The following is an 18,354-nucleotide window of genomic DNA, read 5'->3' as shown; positions in this document are numbered from 1 at the left end:
GGTCCCGCAGGTTTCGAATCCTTCCTGTCATTTTGTCCAATTCTGCATAGTCCATTAATATTGTCTGCCATTCTTATTTCATCAGAATTTCTTCTTGTTTCCATTTCTGGGCTAACAATACTCTTGCCGCAGTTGTTGCATATAAAAACAATTTAACATCTTGCCTATTAATGTCCTGACCTATAATACCAAGTAAAAATGCTTCTGGTTTTTTAAAAAATGTATATTTCAACATATTTCAGCATTCATTCCTGTTACGCTGGTGGGCCGAGGTGTAGTGGTCTGGGGTCATGGGAGGGCCAAAGTCCCCTTTCTATTTCTGCAGTGGGGTCCCTGCCTCTAGCTTCCTGGAGGTGCCCAGCCAGAATGAATGGGGAGATTTCCAGCCACTAAGAAGTCTTCTTGTCCTTTGTGCTGATTGGAACCAATCTGAGTGAAAGGAGATGAGTCCATAGCTGTCAACCGTCCCTTATTTGCCGGGAAAGTCCCTTATCCCAGCGCTGTGTCCCGCTGCTGTCCCTTATTGATGATGTCCCTTAAATTTCCCGGGTTTCGAAGGAAGCAGCTCCTCTCCCTCCCTCCCTGCCGGCCAGGGAGGAGGGAGGCTCCAACTGTGTTGCTTGGCTGCGTTGCTCATCCAATAAGGAGTCTAAGAACAACTGGGGGTGGAGCTTGCATGCCTTGTGCCAATCAAATTGGCCGGGTTGCCTGGGGACTCGGCTTTGCTCAGCGCTTCCCAGCGGAGAGGTGACGGTTGTTTTCCTTGCTGCATCCCCTTTGCTGGGTTGCTGCGCTATGGGAACCACCGCTTGAGGCTTCATTTGGCTGCTGGCTGGACTTTTTGCCTTTGGCTCGGAGGGGCTCAGAAGTTGAACATACCTGTGCTCTGAAAATCACTTAATTTGGCTGCTGATCCCTTATTTTTGAGGCTGCTGGTCCCTTATTTTCAACTCTGTAAGTTGACAGCTATGGATGAGTCGGCCATTGAGGACGGGCTCCTAGGGTCACCCTGGAGAGGAGATGCAGGAGCAACACTGAGGAGTTGTGGTTCTGTATGCTCCCAAGCTAACCGTTTAGGAACACTGGAAAACACAAGAGGTTTGGGGTTTGAGATAATGCAGAGCAAGTTCTGTCACATCGAGGAAAATGCAACTTAAGGTTTCAAGAACTCCACATTGTGTGCATTCCTGGGCTCTTTGTGGGATATTTACACAATTTGTGAGATATTGACACTATTTCCTGCTGATCGTTCATTCATCTTGCATTTTTCCTCGTTGCTTTCCTTAACCTCAAAAGTTCAGTGTTGTTTTGGGGGTTTGGGGACTGGTGGTGGTGGATTAATTGCATTGGGGCAACAGATTGTCCAAATGTGCTCTAATTGCCCAAATCTAATGTGCTCTACCCCTTCATGGATCACTGCCTTGCCGTAGCGAAGGGGCTTGAATAACTCAGAGAAGCTATGAACTATGCCGAGCAGGGCACCCAAGATGGACAGTTTTCCCAGTAGTGATGTATGGAAGTGAGAGCTGGACAATAAAAAGGCTGATCGCTGAAGAATTGATGCTTTTGAATTATGGTGCTGGAGGAGACTCTTGAGAGTCCCATGGACTGCAAGAAGATCAAACCTCTCCATTCTGAAGGAAATCAGCCCTGAGTGCTCACTGGAAGGACAGATCCTGAAGCTGAGGCTCCAATACTTTGGCCACCTCATGAGAAGAGAAGACTCCCTGGAAAAGACCCTGGTGTTAGGAAAGATTGAAGGCACAAGGAGAAGGGGACGACAGAGGACGAGATGGTTGGACAGTGTTCGCGAAGCTACCAGCATGAGTTTGACCAAGCTGCGGGAGGCAGTGGAAGACAGGAGTGCCTGGCGTGCTCTGGTCCATGGGGTCACGAAGAGTCGGACACGACTAAACAACTAAACAACAACAACAACAATGTGCTCTAATTGCCCAAATCTAAAATGCTGCCTTGCTCTGGAATCCCTTGACAGCCGAGGCACCTTCAGCGAGCAAAGGGAGGAGGACGAGGTGTGGCTGTCCAACCCCAAGCAAGGACATTACTGCTCAGTGGTTAGAGCACCTTCTTTGCAAGTCAAAAGTCCCGGGTTCAATTTGTGGCAGCTCCAGGTAGACTACTACTTGGAACACAGGAAAATTTCCTTAAATCAAATTGGAACATTGATCCATCTAGCGTTGTCTACACTGATTGGCAGCGGCTGTTTTGCATTTCATCCAGGGGCAACTCCTTATTATTATTATTATTATTATTACTATTATTATTCTGCCCTATACCCAGAGGTCCTCAGGGCAATTCAAAGAACAAAATCAAAATACAGAAGCCCAAAATATGTAATCAAAATAAAAACAACGCCCGCCAAAAAAACCCACATTTTAGCCTGTGACCGTGGGACTCGGCGGGCACCCTCAGCGCCCCCCCCAACCCACAAAGGAACCCACAAACGGGCTCCGAAGCGAAGAGGGGAAAGTGGCGCGGTGCTGTGAGTCAATCGCTTTTTCTGCAGAGCGAAGCCGCATAGCCGTTGCCGGAGAGCGCTGCCTTTTTCCTGGGACAATTAGGCATCTAAAATAACCAACCGTGAGTACTGGAACATTGAATATTTGGACTTTAAATAAGAACTGGCGAAATAGAAAGGAATTTGGACTTAAAAATTTACCTTAATTTGGTACTGAAGCGGAAAGGTTTAAACAGGAAGTCAGCCTTCCGTTTCCCTGTAGCCAGAACAAAGCAAAGACAAAGCAAAATAGAGCCTTAAAAATCACTTTCAAAGGATTGACTTTCACCATTTAAAATCGTTGAACCCCCCCTTCGGTAGCAGGAGAAGAAGGGGGATCTCTTTTCTGAGCTGTTTAAACCTGCAGAAGTGAATCTAAAGCAAAGTAATTTTCCTCCGTCCTGATCCTGGAGCGGGGTGTCAGAATTGACGTTTGAAGCTCATTGACCAGAAACAAATGTTTTTGACAGATAGTTAAAAGAAGTGAAACATAGTGACTCCATTGCCTCCTTTCGCATTTTAAAAGAACAAATATGGACAAAATATCTTAAAAAAGAGACTTTGTTGCTATTGTTTTTAAGAGAAAGAACAACCAGAAGTCCCCCCCCCCCCGAGGGGAATTGTGAAATTGTAACTAATCCCTGGGAACTTGCAGCTGTCACTGATTACAACCGTGGGAAAGGGTTTGTGACCTTGCAGGACAATATCTGCAGAAGCACTGTTGGGTGCTTTCTGCAAAATAAATGCCCTATTGGATCAGTTAAGCCAGAAGACGGATTTGATGACTAATGCGGCCAGAACCTTTGAACAGGTAGTGGGAAACTATATGGAGCCCACCCAGGAACTAAAACAGGAGCGTGCCATGACAGAACAGTTGAGAGAAGAGGATTTTGCTCAATCTCGGGCGCCAGAGATGGAAGGAGTTGCGGCCCAGCAGGAATATAAATTTTTGGATTTGATAAATGAACTAGGAAAAGACCAGATTTGGAAAGAAAAAATTTGGTTTGGTTTGGAAATGGGGGGTTGGATAGACCCCCCTATACAGGGAGATTTGGACTTTTCGAGTCTGGAAAGGGGCCGCCAGATGTCTGGAGCTGTGGGGGCTCTTAACTTTGAAGGGAATCTGGAACATGTTTTTAAATACTACATCGAGTCTAGTCTGGACTATGGAAAAGGGACCTTTTTGTTGAAAAGGGTCAAAAATATCACCAAGCTGGAGTTCCCACGAATAAAAGGAAAATATGAAGAAGAGCAGCAGAAGGGACATGGAAGAGACTTGAGAGCCTCAGATATAAGAGGGCCAGGTTAATGTGCTAGATTAATAGGATAAAAAGGACTGACAAAACCCGGGACCAGGAGGAAGGGACGCTGGACAAAGATTGGATTGTTTACTTTTTTATTTTATCATTAGGACTGTTTTATAAAATTGATGAATGTTAGGAAAATGTTGAAATGAAATTATTTGGCTCTTATAAAAATGTCTAAAGAATTAGGTAAGAATGTTATGGTTAGGAGAAGTTGGTAAAAATTAAGATTTAAGTTCTAAACTTTAAGGTTCTTTCTTTTTATATATATATATATATAAGATAAGATGAAAATAGATTAAGGTAATGTGATGACAGAATATTATGAATTAGGGAAAGGATTTGAAAGAGGGGAGGGATCTGCTGAAATAATAATTTGAACTGGAATACAGAGAAGGAAGGCGCGAGGAGGTCCGGGAAACAAGTAAATGAAAAATATGTGATGATTGAATTGTTTTTTAACTATTTTTATTTTATTTTTATTTTTTTGTATCTTTTTTCTTTGGTATTTTTCTTACTTCTTTTCTATTTTGTAACTTCTTGAAAATCTTAATAAATATCTTATAAAAATTAAAAAAAACCCCACATTTTAAAAGGGCGTAGGATGTCAATCAGATCAGCCAAAGGCCTGATTAAAAAGGAACGTTTTCGCCTGGCACCTAAAGGTATAAAATGAAGGCGCCATGTGAACTTCCCTGGGGAGAGCCTTCCACAGACAGGGAGCCACTGCAGAGAAGGCCCCGTTCTTGTGTTGCCACCCTCCGAACTTCTCGAGGAGGAGGCGGCACATGAAGAAGGGCCTTGAAAGATGATCCCAGGGTCCGGGTAGGTTCATATGGAAAGAGGCGGTCCTTGAGATATTGCGGTCCTGAGCCTTTTAAGGCTTTATAGGTCAAAACCAGCACTTTGAATTGGGCCCGGAAACTAATTGGCAGCCAGTGCGGTCGGACCAGGATCGGTGTCATATGCTGAAATCTGCAAGGCAGTTGCCCTAACCACTGAGCCATGCTGCTTTCCCCCCAGAGAGGTCCTGCAGACCTTCTGCCGCACAGTTTGCGCAGCACTGAGCTAGGTGGACAAAGGCTCTGACTTGGTATCAGGGAGTTTTCTGAGGACCCCTAGCAGATGCCAGCCAACGCCCCCCCCCCCCGTGCCAGCTACCGCTTAAATGCTCCCAGCTAAAAATGCTTCTAGATCGCCTCCCTCTGTGAAACTCCCCAATCCACCCCCTTCCAGGTCTCTTCCACCCCAGTTTGAGGACCGCCATTCCGTTTGTGCCGCCAGTTCTTACTGCTGTATTGCCACGCTATTGACCTCTCGCTGGATCTCTCTCCATCTCAGCTATATTTTCCGCCTGAGCTGCACCCGGCTGGGCCAGTGGGCCATCGGCTACGTGACTGAAGACGGGAGCATCTTGCAAACCATCCCACAGAACAAGCCTCTCTTCCAGGCGCTGATTGACGGACGCAAGGAGGGCTTGTAGGTGATGGGGATTGGCGGTGGGGATGTGGTGGGGCCAGAGTTGCGGGTGTTCTATTATTGTTACTAATTTTATATTAATAATAATAATAATAATAATAATAATAATAATAATAATTTATTTTTTTATACCCCGCCCATCTGGCTTGATTTCCCCAGCCACTCTGGGCGGCTTTCAACAAAATATTAAAATACAATAATCTATTAAACAAAAGCTTCACTAAACAGGGCTGCCTTCAGATGTCTTCTAAAAGTCTGGTAGTTGTTGTTCTCTTTGACATCTGATGGGAGGGCGTTCCACAGGGCGGGTGCCACTACCGAGAAGGCCCTCTGCCTGGTCCCCTGTAACTTGGCTTCTCATAGCGATGGAACCACCAGAAGGCCCTTGGCACTGGACCTCAGTGTCCGGGCAGAATTATGGGGGTGGAGACGCTCCTTCAGGTATACTAGACCAAGGCCGTTTAGGTCTTTAAAGGTCAGCACCAACACTTTGCATTGTGCTTGGAAACGTACTGGGAGCCAATGTAGGTCTTTCAAGACCGGTGTTATGTGGTCTCGGTGGCCACTCCCAGTCACCAGTCTAGCTGCCGCCTTCTGGATTAGTTGTAGTTTCAGGGTCACCTTCAGAGGTAGCCCCACATAGAGCGCATTGCACAATATAAAGAAATATTTCTTTATATTTCTATACCACCTTTCGTCCAAGAAGCAAAAAGTGTATTCATTTTTATGCAAACTCCTCCCCCATATATGTAAATTTGCAAACATGCTTCGGTGAGTAAGCTGCAGAGCAAAATTCAGATAACCGCACACATTTTTGTGTTTCGGTTCACATGGTGGTTTTTTGGAAAGGGAATTTGTTAAATTCGGCTTCAGGCAAGACCTGGATTGAATTTCTATCCCATCCCCCTTCTGCAGCTATCTGTATGCTGACGGGAAGAATGCAAATCCGGATCTGGCCGAGTTGACGGAGGTGTCATCCCAAAACCGAATCCAGGTCTCGCAAGTAAGTCTCTTTGTGCTCTTCCCCCAACCTGAGCAGGCCGTTAAGACTTTAAAATTAAGTGCTCCGAGTAGAGAGACAGCAAGGACAACAGGATAAAAAACTCATGCATGCCCACCTTCATCAAATGCCTGGTTTCCAGCACCCATATCTGCAGCTTCTAGGTGGGTGCCACCTGGGGACTCAGCTACATTAGTAAAGAAACAGCAATTTGAATGTGCTATCAACATGCAACACAAGGTGGCGCCAGAGAGCAGGAAAATTTAAAGATGTGATTTTCCATAGAGATTTTTTAAATCTTTTGTTAAAATGATCTAATTTCTGACATTTATAGCACGGGGGGTGGGTTTCCTGTGTTTAGATCCACCCAGGATAGGGGGACTTTTGGGTACTGACACCTTGTTTGTGGCCTACCACTCCCTGGAGAAATCCACCTGGCACCCCTTGATTCCTCTTTGTTTTTGCCATTTAAAATGGCAGGTTAAAACCGTTGCGTTTCACCAGACCTTTGTGGAAAAACAATGCATGCCTATCCCTAGCTTTCCCCTCTCCCAAATGTATCTTCCGAACAACCCTGTGAGGTAGGTTAGGCTGAGAGGCAGCAACCTGAGCTTCAGGGTTCAGTGCGGATTGGAACATGGGTCTCCGAGTTCAGTGCTCAAACCATTAAGCCACGCTGCCTCTCGTTCTCTCAAGTCGCCATCCCATGCCCCTTTCTCTGCTTTTCCCACAGGAGCAGTTTGAAGTCTACTGCCAGGTGGGCTCCACCTTCCAGCTCTGCAAGATCTGCGCCGAGAACGACAAAGATGTCCGGATCCAGCCTTGTGGGCATCTCCTCTGCCGGGGCTGCCTCAACACATGGCAGGTGAGGGCCCGATCCCTGACCTTTCCCAGGCCCCTGCCTGGCTGGGCCTCGCTGCCTTATGCAAGCAGCTGCTTCTCTTGTGAACTAACAGCATACTGTCTCCTCACCCTTTCCTTGACCCTCAGCCACTCTTAATGCCATTCCACGTTAAGCATTACGCCACTTTTAAGAGTCTTGGCTTCCCTCCGAAGAATCTTGGGAACTGTAGTTTGTAAAAGGTGTTGAGGGTCGTTTGGAGAGCCTTATTCCCCTTCCTGAAACTACAGTTCCTCAGAGTGGTTTAACAGTCGGTCCCTCTCCCCAGGGGACTCTGGGAATTTTAGTTCTGTAGGCGAATATGACAGTGTTCTCGAAGCTACTAACATGAGTTTGACCAAACTGTGGGAGGCAGTGGAAGACAGGAGTGCCTGGCGTGCTCTGGTCCATGGGGTCACAGAGAGTCGGACATGACTAAATGACTAAAAAACAACAACAACAGGTGAGTAGGGGCCTCCTCTCAGCACCCTTAAGGTAAAGGGACCCCTGACCATTAGTTCCAGTCGTGGCCGACTCTGGGGTTGCGGCACTCATCTTGCTTTATTGGCCGAGGGAGCCGGCGTACAGCTTCCGGGTCTTGTGGCCAGCATGACTAAGCCGCTTCTGGCGAACCAGAGCAGCGCACGGAAATGCCGTTTACCTTCCCGCCGGAGTGGTACCTATTTATCTACTTGCGCTTTGATGTGCTTTCGAACTGCTAGGTTGGCAGGAGCAGGGACCGAGTAATGGGAGCTCACCCCGTCGCAGGGATTCAAACCGCTGACCTGATCGGCAAGTCCTAGGCTCTGTGGTTTAACCCACAGCGCCACCCGCGTCCCTTCTCAGCACCCTTAACAAACCTTTAAAAAATATCACAATGGGAATTGTGCTGATAGTTGTTAGGAGGCCTCCATTCCCCTCCCAGAACTACAGTTCCCAGAGTTCCCTGGGAGGAGGGACCGGCTATTAAACCTGTCAGAGGGCAAGGTCGTTCTGTGACAAGCAAACTAAAGTTCCCAGGATTCTTTGGAGGAAGCTATGCCTTTTGAAGTGGCATAAGACTGGACGGTGTAGCTGAGCCCCTTATTGTTGTTTTCTTGATGTGCTCCACAAGATGAACTGTCACATCCCCAGCTGGTTCCTTCTTCCATTCCTCTGCTTCCAGCCAGCCCATAATACTGATTACATCTTGCTGAAGTGTTCATCCAGTCAGTACAGTGGTACCTTGGTTCTCAAACTTAATCCGCTCCGGAAGTCCGTTCCAAAACCAAAGCGTTCCAAAACCAAGGTGCACTTTCCCATAGAAAGTAATGCAAAATGGATTAATTCATTCCAGACTTTTAAAAACAACCCCTAAAACAGCAATTTAACATGAATTTTACTCTCTGACGAGACCACTGATCAATAAAAAGGAAGCAATAAACAATGCACTGCCGTCACACAGTCCATCAATCAGTAGCTGAACTGGGTTCCACACGGTCACAAAAAGAGAGCCGCAAAAACAAAAATGCAAAATAAATAGCAGAAACACACAGACCTCAGCGTAACACTCAAAACGGAGCACGTTCGGCTTCTGAAAAAAGTTCGCAAACCTTACTTCCGGGTTTGCAGTGTTTGGGTTCCAAGTTGTTTGAGTACCAAGGCGTTTGAGAACCAAGGTACCACTGTACAAGGATGGGGAACTCCAGTTGTGGCCAGACTCCGACTCCCATCAGCCCCAGCCAGCATGGTCACTGGTCAGGGATGATGGGATCTGTAGTCCACCATCGTCTGCAGAGCTGCAGGTTCTTCATCCCTGGTTTGCTATTTCTAATTCCTTACGGGGTATTGCTATTCCTTACGGGGTTCCTTCTGCGCTTGGAGGGTCGCTCAAGGCGCCCACCGTGCCTCAGGACCCCAGGCTCTTGCCGCCTGGGGTTTTCCAGGATGGGTCTCCGCTTCGCCGTAGCGGACGACCCGTTGCCTGCGGAGCCTCCTCTCCCGTTCAGAAGAGGACCGCCATTGCCGTTCGCGCCGCCCCCGGAAGTCTCGCTATTTCTAAATGCGTCTTCTTCATTTTATATCTCTATCTACGTATCTCCATTTTGAAATACGGCCCTGAGATTGTAATCTAACCCCCGGACCGCTCGTCAAGCTTCCATAAATCATTAAGAAAATCGTTTGAGACTGGAGACGGCAGTACAGGGAGTTGACAAGTTCATCCGCCACGCATCTGGATTTATCAGTTCCATCAGGCTTAATGGCCCATTTGCATGAGCCAGTTCATTAGGATCTCTCTCGCTCTCTTAATTCTCCTCAGCACATTTCGGAGATAAGCTGCTCCTTATCGTTCGGCAGCATAAACCAATTCTCCAGCCCATCGTATTTTAACCAACTTGGAGACCGTGTGTCTCTTACAGTCAGGAAGTCAGATTTAAACGAGGGACGGCGTAGTTCAAATTCCCACACAACCACAAATTTTAGGTGCATGATTTGGGCATGTCGCTGCCTCCTAGCCTCACATGGGGTGATAAAAGAGAGTGGAAACCACAAACGCCATAAAGGAGAGAAAACACCCAAAAAACTCAACCCAGTGAAGACTGAGCGTGCTCAGTATTTTGTTGTTGTTTAGTCGTTTAGTCGTGTCCGACTCTTTGTGACCCCATGGACCAGAGCACGTCAGGCCCCCCTGTCTTCCACTGCCTCCTGCAGTTTGGTCAAACTCATGTTGGTAGCTTCGACAACACTGTCCAACCATCTCGTCCTCTGTTGTCCCCTTCTCCTTGTGCCCTCCATCTTTCCCAACATCAGGGTATTTTCCGGGGAGTCTTCTCTTCTCATGAGGTGGCCAAAGTCTTGGAGCCTCAGCTTCAGGATCTGTCCTTCCAGTGAGCACTCAGGGCTGATTTCCTTCAGAATGGATAGGTTTGATCTTCTTGCAGTCCATGGGACTCTCAAGAGTCTCCTCCAGCACCAGAATTCAAAAGCATCCATTCTTTGGCAATCAGCCTTCTTTGTGGTCCAGCTCTCACTTCCATACATCACTACTGGGGAAACCATAGCTTTATCTATACGGGCCTTTGTTGGCAAGGTATTTACTCAGTATTTACTGTTTATTTATTGCATATATTTCCCCACCTCTTTCTCCAAGGAGCTCAAGGGGAAACCAGACAGATGGGCGGGGTATAAATAATAAAATTATTATTATTGAGGCCCCCCTCCTCATCTAATCCCCACAACACCCTTGCGAGGTAGGCTGGGCTGAGATAGGCAGTGGTCACCCAGTGAGCTTCATGCCCAAGATTTGAACCCTGGTCCTTCCCAGGTCCTAGTCCGTAGCCCTAACCACTACACTATGCTGGCTCTCTGTACCCTCATCAGCCAGGGAATGCTAACTTGACAGTGTAGGAATTACAACCCAAGGGAATGAAATGGAGCAATTAGAATCTGGGACAGCAGGACTCCATGCAGCAACACTTTGTTGACGTTCCCAGTTCTTAACGCTGTTCACATGTGTTGCAAAAGCACATCAGCTGCTGCGCTTTCTCCTGCCACCCTTAGGCACAAATCTTTGGACACAAATCTGGCCGAATCGGTTCCTCTCAGTTTCTCAATTTTACAGCCTTAAATCCTGTTCCCCTCATTTCCATACCAATTCACAACTGCTTTATTTAAAACAAAAAACTCATGAAAATTCACCAGTGTTTTATGTGAAGTTCTCCAAATTTGCTTGTATGCAATTCTACGTAATATGCACATTTTCACAATGCAGCTTTCCTTAATATAATGTGGATTTTTGGGGACATTAGCTGTGATTCTTGCTAGATGGCCCTGTACATTTCCGAGCACAATTCAAAGTGTTGGTGCTGACCTTTAAAGCCCTAAACAGCCTCGGTCCAGTATACCTGAAGGAGCATCTCCACCCCCATCATTCAGCCCGGACACTGAGGTCCAGCGCCGAGGGCCTTCTGGCTGTTCCTTCACTGTGAGAAGCAAGGTTGCAGGAAACCAGGCAGAGGGCCTTCTTGGTGGTGGCACCTGTCCTGTGGAATGCCCTCCCATAAGATGTCAAGGAAATAAACAACTATCTGACTTTTAGAAGACATCTGAAGGCAGCCCTGTTTAAGGAAGTTTTAATGTCTGATGTTTTATCATCTTTTTATTATTATTATCATTAATTCTGTTGGGAGCTGCCCAGAGTGGCTGGGGAAACCCAGCCAGATGGGCAGGCTATAAATAATAAATTATTATTATTATTATTATTATTATTATTATTATTATTAAGCTCCCTTCCAACTCCACTCCCTATATTTCCATCATTATTTTCACTAATATGTGCAATTTAAAAAATGCACATTATCCCAGCATTTTTGGTACATGTTACTTGGCTGCAAAATTCAGAAAAGGGCCTGTTTCATGGGAGGTCTGTGTGCGGATTATGTAGATTCGCCTTGGACAGGATTCCGCCTCCCAACTCCCCCTTCAGGCACACAGCCGCCCTTGACACCAGCCTGGCAAACTCTAACGCAGCCTTCTCTGCCCCCAGCTCTCCGAAGCTCATACCTGCCCCTTTTGTCGCCGGGAGATCTGGGGCCACGAAGACATCCTCATTGATGCCTTCAGCTACAAAGAAGACAGCGCCAGCCTGGAGGACGAGGGGGACGAGGGGGATATGGAAGACGTGGAGGTGGTGCTTCAGGAACTGGCCATGATGCGCCAGGAGAAAAAGGTCGGTAGAAGAAGGTGCAATACCGGGCAGGGTGGAGTGGGGAGTGCAGCTTATGGGGCAAGATCTGGATTAATTCTGCCCTTCCCCTTCTGCACCAACCCTCAGCTCCAGGCAGCAAATGGTGTCTCGCCTCCGTGTGCCACCCCCAAGTTGCAAACCCCGCCAGTGCCACCTCGGCTAAACATGCAGAGGCAGAATAAGAGCCCCCTGCCCAGTCCCGACTACCAGGTGAGTGGTACCCAGTTCTTAAGTTTTGTGCTCTCTCTCTCAACACCAGAACTCAGAGGCATCTAGTGAAGCTGAATGGTGGAAGAGTCAGGATAGGCAAAAGAGCGTTTCCCTTTACGCAGTGCATAGTTAAACTGCGGAACTCCAACTTGGATGGTTTGAAAAGACGATTGGGCACATTCATGGAGGAGAGAGGGCTATTGGGGGCTGGGTGGCGCTGTGGGTTAAACCACAGAGCCTAGGACTTGCTGATCAGAAGGTCGGCAGTTCGAATCCCCGCAACGGGGTGAGCTCCTGTTGCTCGGTCCCTGCTCCTGCCAACCTAGCAGTTCAAAAGCACGTCAAAGTGCAAGTAGATAAATAGGTACCTAATGGTCAGGGGTCCCTTTACCTTTAACTATGAGGGCTAGACACTTGCCTCCACCGCTGGACGCAAGCCGAAGGAGGAAACAAATCCCACGTTTTCTGGCCTTAGGTTTTTCCGTCAATTCTTCTGAACCCCAGTGGCTGGAAACCACAGGAGAGGGCTCTGGTGCTTGGATTCTGCTAGCTCAGTGTTTCCCAATCTCGGGCCTCCAGCTGCTTTTTTGGACTACAATTCCTATCATCCCTGACAACTGGTATTGTGAGCTAGGGATGATGGGAGTTGTAGTCTGAAAACAGCTGGCGACCCAAGTCTGGGAAACACTGAGCTAGAGGGTTCCCCGAAGAGAACCACTGTGAGAACGGGATTCTGGACTGGATGGGCCAATTGGGTTCATCCAGCAGGCTATTCTTGCATTTAGTGTGGCGTGGGAGGTGCAGAGGATGTCCTGGACCAGGGGTCCGCAAACTAAGGTCCGCGGGCTGGATAAGGCCCAAGGGACTCATTTATCTGGCCCACGGCGACCCCTGCCGCCCGCTGCCGCCACCCGCTCTTACCGGCGCTGTGCTGTGCGGCTGCCCACTTACGGGTCGGAGGAGCACCGGAAATAGTTTGTGCGCAAGTGTTATTTGCACATGCACAAGCGTTATTTCCGGTTCACATCCGGGTCGGAGGAGGCCCATGCACATGCGCACAAGCTATTTCCGGTGCTCCTCCAACCCGTAAGTGTGCCGGAAAGAACGTGTACGCACGCATTTGGGCACGCGCTCCCCCACCCTCCGGCCCGCCACGCAATTGGCGCTGGAGACACTGGCCCGAGGCCCGAGTTTGCTGACCCCTGTCCTGGACGGTCTGCAAAGGTTTGCTTGAATGACTTTGGTGGGTACCATCCAACCCTGGAGCCTGTCAAATGGCAGGGAGGACTCCAGTTTCTTCTTCCTCTCTGTGAGGCAGAGAGGAACAATTTACAGTGAAGAAGCACCAGGCAGGGGAGAGTTTACCCTTTCCCCACCCACCATTTCCCCCCAAATGAGCTTTCCCTCCAACAGGGGCTTCCAGAAGCAATAACCATTCTGTGAATATGAGGGAAGAGGCCAGGAAACTTCAGGGGCAAAGCGGCAAGGAGAGGCGGGATAAGTACACCCTCCCCCTTGCTGCTTCTCCCCTGCAGATTGCACATTTGTGGCGACTGGCATTTGTTGCAACCCAGAGTGGGTGCTTCCCCCAGCACTCTCTTGCGCACCCCAGAAATGATCTCTTTCAGCTTTTTCCTTCTGGAAGAAGGTACAGGGTTATAAAGACTAGGACTAGCCGCCTGAGAAACAGTTTCTATTCAAATGCGATTTTGGTTTTAAACGCAGTGTAGGATAGTCTCTGTGGGAGTATATTGTATTTAATTATGGGGTATCAGAGTTTTTAGGGGGCTAACCAGGCTGGGATAGCTAGGATAGCAGGCTTGTTGGTTTTTGAATGTCTGATGTAGACTTTTTCAATTTCGTTGTTCTGTATGGGACAATGACAATAAAGATTATCGTATCGTATTGTAAACCCCAGGACGTGGGATCGTAGAATTGTAGAGTTGCAAGGGACCCTAAGAGTCATCGGGTCAACTCCCCTGCAATGCGAGGATAAATGTGCCCACAAGCAGTGCCAGGTTTACGTATAAGCTAAACAAGCTATAACTTAGGGCCCCACTCTCAAGGGGGCCCCAAAAAAATTTAAAGGGGAAAAAAGCCTGGAAGTACATTTCCAAAATATAAGATAAAAAACAAATATAATAAAACCTACATACAGCAACAGTGTTTTGTGTTGCATAGGCTCCTATGATGTAAGTCATGGGCCCCGCCTGCTAGTCTGCTCCCTAATATATCACTGGTTTGCTCATTTCTATATATAGGGTGCCAGTTCTGCATGGACGGGTTGCATGGCAACATGTGCAAATGGCTTTAGATACCTATTAGGTCCATAAATTACCATATAGCATATATTCAACACCAAAAGCAGCGACAATTTGTTGTTGACAAAGGACAGCTGGACATATAAAGGGCCCCATTACCTTCAGTAGCTGAGGGCCTCATCAAACCTAAATCTGGCCCTGCCTATGAGTTCCAAACATCATTGGCGGCCAGCTGATGCCAACCCTTTGACTCTCTTCCCAGGCCTCCTCCTCTGGCCACTGGATGCTTCATCGCCCCTTGCCAAGTCTCCCCCAGGGCAGGCCCCCTTCAGCAGCGCCCTGGAACACCCTGGCAACTTCGCCGTTTCCTGAGGAGGAGCAGCTGAGCTGATTGTGGCTGAGACGGCAGCGGAGACGGGTAAGAGACATTGCCAGCAGATTAATCAACCAGAGACTGAAGTTGACTGACTGAGGAGGGAAGGTTAGGCCGATGGCATATGAATATCACAGGAGAATATGAGACCTGTGTGCTGAATCAAAGTTCCCCCCAGTGAAAGAAGAGCAGAATGAAAAAGGACAGTGGGAGGAGAAAGGGGGGAAGAGGGAAGGGAGAAATCTGAAAGGCCCTCTCTGCTATCGGAGCAATGTCCGTTGGTGGAAGGATGCAAGCTTCATAAGTTACACAGAGTCCTTCAGCAGAACCTGTTCCAACCAGCTATGGGTGGCCTTGGGTAAGCATCCATCTTCTGGCTTCAGCTACCTCACAGGATCATTGTGCAGCAGCTGAAATGCACCCCAAGCTGCTTGGAGGAGGGGGTGGGAGAGTCCCACTGCAGTTTTTCAGTATATTTTTAAAAAATGCTTCCTTCGTTTGCCCCTCATCAACAACCCAGTAAGCTTGGTCAGGCTGAAAGAGAGTGACTCTGAGCTGCCAGAGGCAGGCAGGGTGCAACAAGGATCTCTACAGGGTGTGCCTGGTTTGTCCCCCCCCCCCCCCCAGATTCTGTGCCCAGGGTCACGGGGGCCCCTCCTAGCCCCTTCACGCTACACCACTGAGATAGGGTATGTGGGTTTTATCCTCTCAACAACCCTGTGAGGTAGGTTGGGCTAAGAGATAGCCATTGGCCCGAGGTCACCAACTTAGCTTCATGACTGAGACCCCCGGGTAAAGGGTGGGATATAAATTCTAATAATAATAATAATAATAATAATAATAATAATAATAATAATGGCTGCTTGGGGATTTGAACCCTGGTCTCCCAGGTCCAAGTCCAACACTCTAACCACTAAGCCACGCTGGCTCTCTAGGGGGCTCCTGGCCAGGCAGTGCCTCCTTTACCCGACTCCAAAGCTTCTGCCCTCTCCAGAGCCAACAGAAGCAGCCAGAAGGCTAGATGTCACCTAACCCGTTTTTGTGTTTGCACAGCTGATGCCATCTGCAACGCACAATCTGCTCTGCTGGAAGGTACCCCTGTCCCTCCGCCTCCGGCATCCCATCGCCAGCCTGGATTGCGTCCATTGGGGGCAGTAGCCACACAAGACTGAACTTTCCATCGCACTGGTTGTCACCCACTCTGCTGCTCCCTGTTTTTCCCAGGGGGAGAGACGGGTTTGCTCCTTTGCAACTTTTTGCCTCGCAGCCTTGAACCACACGGACTCCCCCCACTAAGGATGAAGGACAGAGCCAAGTGGGTCCTCTGTATTTTTCAGCGACTCCTGGGTGCCTTTTCAGACGGTTACCGGTTTTCCCAGGAGAACGGCACAACCCGCGCAAACCACATCACACAGACAGCCACTCCTGCCAGCAGAAAATCGCTCAGCACTCAAAGCATCATTGCTGGGAAACAGTGGTTTCTCACTCCTGCTGATGCATCACAAGCACTTCCTCCTATCCTTGTGAGAATGGCAGTGGTGCTCATGCCGTGGGCTCTGACTGGACAGTGTCCATGCCGTCATTGTCACGTCCCATTCCTTGCCTAGCTGCGTCATTGTTTGGCAGGCTGCTGGTTTTTGTAAATTGCTCTGATGCCTTGTTTTTTCCTTTTGGGAGCAAACTCAGAAGGAAGGGTCCAATATTTTTTCCCCAGACCTTCTGAGGTCAGGGTTGAATCTGGCCTGTTTTACGAGTGGTAAAGAGTTAGTTTTGGTTAGCATTTCAATCTAGCTGTGTGTGCATGATGCTTTTCTTGGTTGAATGGATGCTGTGTTAGCCACATCCACAAGGTGGTGTCAACACTCAAGTGATAGAGGCAGAGAATACCACAACTTCAAGTTCGAACTTGTGTACACACACACACACACACGTGTGCACTTCTAGGGCATTTCCAGACTACTGCTGCTTCCAAGTGGGATTCATTCTCATGCCCGCAAATTCAGGTTGCACTTCTAAAGACGATTGGGCTGCTGTTTTGCAGCAGACCTGCTTCCCTCAAATCAGATTTTATTGCAATAAGGAAAATGATGGGGGAAATGTCCTTGTAAAGTGTGAGATGACAATTGCTTGACCTGACATTGTGCAAACTCCCCTCAAACCAATCAGAATGTATACTCGGTAAATATACATGTTGTCTAAACCTTGTGCAAACAAATCAGGATGAAAGTGTAATAAACAGGTCGCCTGGAAGCGACCAGTCTCCTTTCAGATTTTTAAAGCATGCATTGTTTATTATGGGTGCTGATGGATGCAGGGAGTTTCTTACAATTTTTATTTATAAGATATATTGGCCGCCCTTCATCATGCATTACATGTGGGATGCTACTGTCTTAAAACGTCATAATGACAAGTCCAGGTTTGTTGTTGTTTAGTCATGTCCGACTCTTCGTGACCCCATGGACCAGAGCACGCCAGGCACTCCTGTCTTCCACTGCCTCCCGCAGTTTGGTCAAACTCATGCTGGTAGCTTCGAGAACACTATCCAACCATCTCGTCCTCTGTCGTCCCCTTCTCCTTGTGCCCTCCATCTTTCCCAGCATCAGGGTCTTTTCCAGGGAGTCTTCTCCTCTCATGAGGTGGCCAAAGTATTGGAGCCTCAACTTCAGGATCTGTCCTTCCAGTGAGCACTCAGGGCTGATTTCCTTCAGAATGGATACGTTTGATCATCTTGCAGTCCATGAGTCTCCTCCAGCACCATAATTCAAAAGCATCAATTCTTCGGCCATCAGCTTTCTTTATGGTCCAGCTCTCACTTCCATACATCACTACTGGGGGAAACCATAGCTTTAACAAGTCCAGGTTACATTACCTTTAAATTTCAAGTGCAGCGCTGGAAATTGTCCAAGGTTTAGGGTTTCTGCCGTTTTAAAACTGACGTCCCTGCTGTCCCTTTAGCCACACATGAAAGGGGATGTTTTCATGTGAAGCTCCGCCAGCGGCCACCCCACCTCACCACCACCCCGCCCCTGGCACTACCGACGAGGAAATACTTTGTCTGCGAAATTCCTCCATCCGAGGCTGCAGGATCTGAGCCTGTCAACGAAACCATGGCCCTGAGATGTGCCCAAAATATCGGGCAGGACATCCGAAGGATAGGGGAAGCAAAGCAAAACACTGAAAGGGCAGGAACAAATAATTTCTCGCCAAAAAAGAGAAAAAGAAAAGGGGCAATGCATTTTCCTTCATATTGCAATTTTTGCAAATGCTAGGAATATTTGCTAGGAAGAAAAAGGAAGCTGGGGACCTGGAGGTTACAGTTTGTTGGAGGGGGGATTCCACACCCCCCCAATAGATCTTCAACCTGTGTTCTCCACTACCTTGACCCGTGTGGCAGTTTGCTCCTCTGGCGAGACTATTGATCTCGCTTCCCCAGGGGGAAGGAAGAGGTGGCTCGCTGGCTCCGGGTGGTTTGGTGAGATCAGCTCCTATTCCGGGAACTGTTGAGAGCACAGATCAATGCTCTGTGGTGGAATGAAGAGCTCAGGAGGCGAGCAGAATAGAATCTGCGCGAAAACAGAGGAGGCTTAGAAGAAACCCCCCTCCTCT

The 18,354-nt window shown here is 48.2% G+C and overlaps 1 protein-coding gene across 1 annotated transcript in view; it reads left to right on the top strand.

Annotated features, from left to right (window-relative positions):
• Positions 1–17,026, top strand: part of CBLC (Cbl proto-oncogene C) — a 29,473-nt gene extending 12,447 nt beyond the window's left edge. The window contains exons 5-11 of the mRNA XM_081018955.1: positions 5,161–5,298; positions 6,214–6,301; positions 7,032–7,163; positions 11,704–11,886; positions 11,992–12,114; positions 14,638–14,793; positions 15,802–17,026. Coding sequence (XP_080875081.1) covers positions 5,161–5,298; positions 6,214–6,301; positions 7,032–7,163; positions 11,704–11,886; positions 11,992–12,114; positions 14,638–14,766 — 793 coding nt within the window. The 3' untranslated portion in view covers positions 14,767–14,793; positions 15,802–17,026. The remainder of the gene's footprint in view (positions 1–5,160; positions 5,299–6,213; positions 6,302–7,031; positions 7,164–11,703; positions 11,887–11,991; positions 12,115–14,637; positions 14,794–15,801) is intronic.
• Positions 17,027–18,354: the final 1,328 nt, after the last annotated feature.

The sequence above is a fragment of the Podarcis pityusensis genome, assembly GCF_964106645.2.
Source record: "Podarcis pityusensis genome assembly, chromosome: 8".
NCBI lineage: Eukaryota > Metazoa > Chordata > Lepidosauria > Squamata > Lacertidae > Podarcis > Podarcis pityusensis.
The sequence above is the reverse complement of the archived record's forward strand: the minus strand, read 5'-3'. Positions and strand labels throughout refer to the sequence as shown.